The sequence below is a fragment of the Wyeomyia smithii genome, chromosome 3 (genome assembly GCF_029784165.1).
Source record: "Wyeomyia smithii strain HCP4-BCI-WySm-NY-G18 chromosome 3, ASM2978416v1, whole genome shotgun sequence".
NCBI classification, from domain to species: Eukaryota; Metazoa; Arthropoda; class Insecta; order Diptera; family Culicidae; genus Wyeomyia; species Wyeomyia smithii.
The window spans coordinates 11,057,591-11,065,640 of NC_073696.1; the positions used below are offsets into that span (position 1 = coordinate 11,057,591).

The window sequence follows — 8,050 nt, forward strand, 5'->3', positions numbered from 1 at the left end:
TTGTTAGCCGGCGTTTGATGGTATGAATTTGCTGCTAGTATTTATCACTTCAATCAGTTTAGCGAATTTCATGATCATAAATTGAAAAGTGCTGAATGTTTTTAATATTGTTTTAAATTTGCAGAAAGTGATAAAGTTTGACATACTTATAATTTCATTGTTTACTATTTTCTTATATAACACTTATTTTATAACTTTTGATTGTTAAATTTTGTAATTTTTGCCTAAATTTTTATTTTATTCTTACGGATTGAGTGCGATATCATAAATTTCCAATAATGGGGTATCATGGTTATGATTAAAATTAATCCTGGATGAAATTTAAACCTCAAAAAAAAAAAATGAAAAAAAACTGCTATCGTTTCTTCACAAAAGTGACAATTTGCGCAGTTTTGCGCAGCAGCGGACAGTATGCATTTGAAAGCTTACGTTTGACCTAAGTTTTGAATGTAGTCACACCGTGGCAAACTGCGGCAACTAAACTTTTAAGCTACTTTTCTACTAAAAATCACGTTTTTTTTAAATTTTTTCTAGTGTCAGGCCTATTATGACCAAATTTTACAATATCTAATGAAAAGGGTTTGTTTTGCACAATATTTACAACAACTTTTTCTTTGACGTCAAAAAAATCCAAGTTTTCATTGAAACTACAGAGCGTTTCAAAATAATGTAATTTTTTAAAAAAAAGAAAAAAACGTCAGTTCGCCAAGCTTTGAAAAGTCATAAAAAATTCAGATTTCATGATATTGCGCCCAAACTTTGGATTTAGACACTTGAATGTTATAGCAATAAAGGAAAAATATTATAAAACAGCTAACGAAAAAAAATTTTTTTGGCTGATGGCCAGCGATTCCCCACTGTGTAGTGGTTTATCGTTTCTTCACTAGATACAGCTGCTTAGAGGTTCTTTTGGGATATGAAGATAGAAAAATCTAGCAATAAACTTTACACATTAGTGAAAAAAAAAACGTTACGGGAACGTTTTATACATATTTACCCTTATTCAAACTTTCGGATGCCAGGTTATTTTTTCGTCGCTAGCGCAACAACAATACACACCAAACTTTTTTTTGTTGAAATTCAGTAAACTTTTACTGAATTTTGCCTCGCTGAAAATTCAATAATCATTTCAGCAATAAAATATTACTGAAGGGGTCAGCAATGTGAAATGTTATTCTATCTGACGGTAGTTTGCTGAATCTACAACAATGTGAAATGCCATTCAGTTTGTTTCAGTTTTTCAGATGGCATCGCTGTCAGCTACCATACATTTGACGCGTTACCAACACCACTGGCACGAGAGCGGGGGCCTAGTGTGGTTGGTAACGTTTCCGCCAACCACGCTCGACGCCTGGGTTCGAATCCCACCGCCGACATAGGTGTCGATGGTTGTGAGGTGGCGTGATCCACTCACAACCAACCCAACTGGTCTAGATTCAATCCTAGCCGACACCGGGAGATTTTCTGAGGCGAAAAATCTCTGGGATCACGCCTTCCATCGCATGAGGAAGTAAAGCCGTTGGCGCCGGTCCGTTAATAAACGGGTCGTGAGTTAGGGACCTGGGTGTGGAGTCGCCTCCCTGGGCGTCGGTAATTGGCCACAACAGTGGCGGAAATAGACCGACGGAAAATAAGCGAGAATAAAAAAAAAAAAAACCACTGGCACGGGTGCCAACCCGAGAAATGGTCAGTTTACCCTTATCTTATGTTGATTCGGGCAAACCGGCTAAATGTTGGCTGCAATTATTGATAGCATATCAGACAGTTATGAGCCATTTCTTAAGGTTTTCACATGGTATGTGATATTCTTAGTGATATTTTGTACATTGATTGTATTCCAAAACAAAGTGAAGCAAATTGTGGCAGCAGAGAAAATTGTTTTTTGGATAAACGGTACTGAAATAGATGTTCGTAACGCTTGAAGGCTACCATACCATTCCCGTGAGTTTGACAGACTTTTTCTGAATTTCCAGCATTATTTAAAGCATTGCTGAACATTCAGTAATGTCGGCAACCGCATGTTTTCAGTTTACTGAAATGTCAGTTATATGGGAATTCTTCGTATGGGTAGATTTATTCCATTTTATACTTATTGTGAAGAAATGAGCATTATTCTCGTGAAATGCGCCGCCAAAGTCAATCGGATCGCGTAGGAATATATGACATCGACCTTTCCCAAACAGCGACCTGAAAAAACGAGATTTATTACCTATTCTACTTACCAAATAGTTTCTCCACGTCGCAACAGACGACTTTTAGTATCTGAAGTACTTCCTCGAGGTGCGGAGCCATTTTTAAAATAAATTTCCTCCCGACAAATCTCTACAAAAATACAACAAACTTTTTTTTCATTTTGACAGCCACAGTACGTATCAGTTGATGATAGATACCGAATATTCAGCAATTGAAGTAAAGAATGCTGAATGTCAGTGAAGCAAAAGGAGCTGCTGAATTTACAGTACAATATTATATTGCTGAAATTTCACTATATGGTTTTTATTGTTGAAATTCAGTAAAAATTACTGACTTTGGCCGCCGGGAATTTGATGTGTGTGTTTGTCCACATACACCAACGATTTCTTGTAGCCCTACAAAACTAATCCGGTGGCGCCAAATCACTTGATCTTGGTGGACAACTGGCAGAGCCAAAACGAGAGATAAATTACTCACCAAATGCATTCCCTTAAATGTCCATTGTTTCGCGTGCTGTGTGGCATGTGGCGTCGTTTTGTTGAAACTACATGTCGACCAAGTTTTGATAATAAAAAGTCACGGATCGATCGGTGCCGTTCGTCGTTGACGGTAACGTTTTGTTCGTTTATTTTCAATGGTTTAATGTCCAACAAAGTGAATTTGATAAGACATTTGTTAGAAGCCCCCACAATTGTGAAATCACTAGGTCGATTATGACGACCTGAATTGACCGTAACAGGCGAAACACGTTTTTGCAGAGCTCAAATGTTGAGAATCAATTTTTACAATTTGCAATCGTTGTTGGTTTTTCAGTGTTGCCATAAAATGCCATAGGGCACCGAACAACTCTTATTTTGTAAGATAACGCTTGGACACCATTCTGTACTAATACTTTAAATCTGAAAAAGGTCATAAAAACTCATCTTGGATAAAACATGATTTTACAAATAGCTTTCAAACTAAGTCCTGAATTAAAGAAGCGTTCATTAAATTAACTTGAAGCGTTCAAATCGGGTCCAATCCGGGTTCATTGTTATGAATAAAATTTTTATATATTTTATAACATAGATTCCAATCAGCACAATTAAAAAAAAAAGCCCAATTCATCCTTTTCTCCAAAAGCAAAACCTTCTCTCGACGGAAAAGGCAAACCACCACAATAACTAATGTCCGGTACTATTATGCTCGATAGTTTCATACTAATGTGCTAAAAAAGATGAAGAAAAAGATGTCACGTGAAACCAGTTTTTCCACTAGAAGCATCCATGAGAAAAAAGCGTTATCTCTAATTGAAAGCATGTAAAAATTACACAAAAGCCAAACTACCGAATTTCACACGGCAATATAACTTCCTTCATCATATCCAGCAAGCAGAAACCTGAACGCTGTCCACATTTTTCTGTTCGGAACATGGTGTCAAGGTTGATAGTGGGAAGGTTTATGAGTACTCAGCAAACTCCGACGCACACATTTTAGGCACCGGAATGTCATATTTACACCTTTGTTTGATTACAGGTTTATCGCTCGTTAATCATCGTCCTGACCCCGAGAGTTGGATAGGAGACGAAGTAAGAGGAACCGGGGTGCAGTCTTTTTCCTAGGCTAACAGCTAACAAGCGAAAAGTGTGCTTTATTTGTTCCACCTTGTGCCTTGTGCGCTGGTTTATGGATATTTGGGAAACGAGCTCATCATATCTAATTTAAACAAATCATCGAATCATAATAAATTTTCTATTTTGGAGATATCTTCGGTACTGTTCAGTCTGTTCAGTGTAGAGTGGGAATGTGGCCTTTGCTGGCTTCGCTGGTAATCAGAAGGTACACTCTATTCCACTATCGGATAAAAGGCAGGTGATTGTGAGATTTGTAGATGGAATATGGATAAACAGCTTGTCTATTTAGTTTTTTTTTCTTTTCTACTGCTCTGTTAGCACCATACCCATATCGATCAGGTAGGTGGAACACATTAGGCATATTAGAATCACCAGTACGGCTGTCGATGTGGGAATGAAAGTCTATAATCATATTATTAGTGCAGAGTAGGTTAACCCCCTTATAGAATCTTCGATCGGTCGACAACGACGGCGATGGCGATGATGATGGAGAACCCGCGTGGCAGGATATGCCCTCAAATTTTCAGCCACATGCGGGCACACCTTCACGCGCGAGTGCTCGATAGACTGGAGGGGAAACCGAACGCAAACGGGGCTCAAAGGTCATGAATTCGATATATTTTGGCGCCCACCTTGCGCTCCGTGGTCGGTTGAGGAGGCCGCTGTTGATGGATGATGCTGCCAGTTCAATTCGATCTGACAGCTAGGTGGTATGAATATTTGGAATACATAACTGGCGTGAAGAGATGATGACGAAGCAATACTGGTTTATGAGAAATCACTGCGAAGAAGGTGGAAATAAACTTGTGGCGGGAAGCTGAGCCTAAATCATAATTAGATGAGTGTTTCCTAGATATAATCCGTTATTTGATATTCAAATTTTGCTCTTTGAATTTTTAAACTCAACTTTTCAAAAATAGATACAATGAATTAATTCAACATTTAAATCCTGGCGAAATTAAAAAGCTATAAAATAACTACAATGTAGGTAACTATCAGGTTGTCAAAAAGTATGTTAGCACGAATTCATTTCCGACCGGCATTCAACCTACATAAACAAACCCATCTACCTACTGCAGTAAATGCATGCTGTCAGTGAGCAATCGGTTGCCAGGACTTCTCCCTGGCAACCGCGTGTCCTGGCGTTACCAAACCATTATCAACCAAACTTCGGCTACGAGTAGCCGTTTCGTACCACAGCACAAATCGGTTCCGTATTTAGTTTCAAACTTTCCACCAGTCCAGCAAGTCAGAAATGTCAGACCGCGCGGTAGCAACCTTCGAGAAACCTTTGCAACATTTGAGCCTACCAGATTGGCACTCTCGGTTGACTCAGCTGAAAAATACGGCCTACAGCAAGCGATCCGATGCATTCGAGCTGCGGCATGACGCTAGGAATCTTCGTAACGAAACTCGTATCCAATCCTACTGGGACACCCATCATAACAATGATAAAATATCCGACCGAGTGGCCGAACTGGATCGCTGGCGGGAGACGATGCGGATTTGGCTGAAACGGGTGAATGACGAAATTTGCTCGCTGAAGGAGGAAAAGGCTTGCACCGAGCGGGATCTGGATTCGCTGATTACCCCGCTGACCGTGGTGACCGAGAGTATCAGCATGCGTGACTGCCGGCTGGGGTCGGAGCTGACCTACGACGAGGGCGATACGGAGCTGAAGAACGAACTGTGCATTGTGGAGAATAACCAGCGGCTGCTGCGGGACCAAAATCAGGGAGCCTGGGAGCAGTTGAATCGGCTGCAAGAGGTGAAGTTCAAGCTGGAACTGGATTTGAACGATAAGGATGAGGCTCAGGCCATCGATCAACACCAGCTGGAGGTGGACCAGCATTGTGCGGATGTAACGTTTAAAACGGATGCCACAAGGGTGCCGAAGAAGTGAGTATAGTCTAGAAGTGTAACCAGAGTAGTTGATTTTTAACAGTTTTCGTTCGACAGTTCCTGCACATACAGTAATTGGTTGGAGTACTGTGAGGAACTGGTGTCTTTTGCCGAAAAGACTTTACAGGATTCAGCAGCCGTACGTGAATCTCTCTTCGCTACCCGAGAGAAAGCCAGGAACATTCTTAAGGCCCAGCAGGATCGAACCAGTCACACTTTGAGGAAGAGAATCTTCGAAACGCAGCGTGCCCGTAACGAGCTTGAATATCAACAAGGAAAAGTACGACAGTAGACTTCAAAATTTTTATCGGACTAATTTAACCTTGAATGAATTTCAGATGAAGGAAGAAATGGAGAAATGTGCCACCGAGATTGAGACCTTAGAACGAGCCTACAACGATAAGGTGGAGGCACTGAAGGTGGTCGAAACACGACTGGAAAACCGTGCCCAACGCTCGGGTATGGAGCTGTGCGTCGATGAGTCTTACCATGGTCTCTGCGATGAAGTGTACAAGCTCCGGGATACCATAAAAATTCTTCGCGAAAAAATTAACGCCACCAAAACGATGTACACCAGCTTGCATGAGCTGGCGAAAAAAGTTGACCAGGATTTGGAAAACAAGCAGCATTCCCTTATGACCGACATTCGATCGGTGGATCTTCGCGCTCGTCTAAATGCTGGTGAATTCGGTGGAAAATCCACCCAAACCGAACGGAACATTCATCTATCTCGGCTGGAGGACGAAATTCCTAAGTCGTAAAGCTCACTCGCAGTTTGTGTACCTATTCGTGCGGCCTCATTCGATCGGCACTATGTTTAGCACCTTTTCACATGCTTACATTACCAAATGGAAATATCAAAACAAACTTCAAACAGGTTCATACACCTATGTGCTGCTAATTTTTTTCTTGCTGCATGTAGCACGTCACCACTTTTACTCTTTTACACGTTTGCCCGGACCAGCCAGGCTTTGGTTGGGCTGTGGCATGAGGCACCAAAAACCACATTCGATTGGGGCCCGCCAGAACTTATTGATCGTTATTGATTTTAACAGCTCACAACATAAATAATCCATCATAGGTGTGCACTTTCGGTCGGCGTGTGAATTTAAAATAAATTACTAGCTTTCAGCCGATAAACGAGTTTTCAATTTTCCGACTTCCGAACGTGTTGGCTGCTGTCTTGCTGCGGTGCTGGTATCGTGAAATTGGGTGGAGAGAAGAGGGCGGAAAATGATATAGGTACAGACGGCTACTGATAGAAGGTTTATACGAGTGTTAAACAGCAGTTTTTATTACTCAGTGTACCTACCACTTTATCTGTTTTTATAGTAACATATCTGATTCTCAATTTACGAAGTGAAGCGTAGATGCTACATTTCGATTAATTTTATGTTTGTTTTACGCAGACTTTTACTTTTTAACCACCCAGTTAATTAGAACAGTCCCTCCTAACCGAGATTCCGAAAAATATTGACTAGTTTGTTAGTTTGGCGTTACATCTCGAGACTATTTGAAAGGGCCGCTGATTTCCAATAGTAGCTAGAAAATGCTCCTGAATTCGGCATTCCTACAAAATATTAAAAGGTTTTAAGTAAGACGATTATAGTTTGACTTCACAGCAGTATTCTGAATGCCGAACAAAAATGTAGAATTGTCATCCTACAGCCACAGCCGCAGGACGCAACGCGCAACAGCGAAATATACCTACAGTTGCACGGTTGACAGTGCTGCACTCTTGCTATCTGCTTCTACCAACTACCAACACGAGAAGAATTTGATTGCCAAGCCGCTACAGAATACAACGTTTAATTTTATTGCGTGGCTGAGAGCCTCATCCGTCCGATTCCAGTGGTTGAAAACATGAAATGAGAATTTTTATACCTTTGTATTACATCCGGAAAAAAAATATTCTTGGGTATTGCTAAACTGGAGAAACATAATTTGATAAAAGTTAGAGCCACTTACAACAGGGGTCTAAGCAAACTGCGCGAAGCGAGGTGATATTATGAATAAAATCCATCTAAAACAAAAACTAGACAAGAAAAAGATATCGTTAGTTTAATTCAACTGGCACAGCTCTGAATTTTCTGTGAATTTTGAAAAAAGTCTTTGTGGGACGAAACTTTGGAATGTTTAGCATCTTTTGCCATTAAACTCAGAACTGCCAAATTGTTTTGTTATGTCAGTCTAGAAATTAGTTATGCAGTTTTTGAATCGGTCTGTGAATGACGCACCTATGAGCTAATTGAAAGCAATTGGCAAAAGCATTAATCAGCCTCTCTCAAGGTTACTATCTTATTGTATCTGGAAATTGAGACAAATACGCAGTAGTGTGATGT

At 40.4% G+C, this 8,050-nt stretch overlaps 1 protein-coding gene across 1 annotated transcript; it reads left to right on the forward strand.

Moving 5' to 3' along the window:
* The first annotated feature begins 4,976 nt into the window (after positions 1-4,976).
* LOC129730471 (tektin-B1) lies at positions 4,977-6,817 on the forward strand. Its single transcript, XM_055689815.1, has 3 exons — positions 4,977-5,705; positions 5,766-5,988; positions 6,047-6,817. Exons 1-3 carry the CDS (start codon positions 5,062-5,064, stop codon positions 6,467-6,469), a joined length of 1,290 nt encoding a protein of 429 aa, XP_055545790.1. The 5' UTR covers positions 4,977-5,061; the 3' UTR covers positions 6,470-6,817.
* The last annotated feature ends 1,233 nt before the right edge of the window (positions 6,818-8,050 follow it).

Coding starts and splice junctions, on each gene's coding strand:
- LOC129730471 (XM_055689815.1), top strand. CDS start 5,062: ATGTCAGACCGCGCGGTAGCAACCTTCGAGAAACCTTTGCAACATTTG. Junction 5,706..5,765: donor GCCACAAGGGTGCCGAAGAA/GTGAGTATAGTC, acceptor TTCGTTCGACAG/TTCCTGCACATACAGTAATT. Junction 5,989..6,046: donor TTGAATATCAACAAGGAAAA/GTACGACAGTAG, acceptor AATGAATTTCAG/ATGAAGGAAGAAATGGAGAA.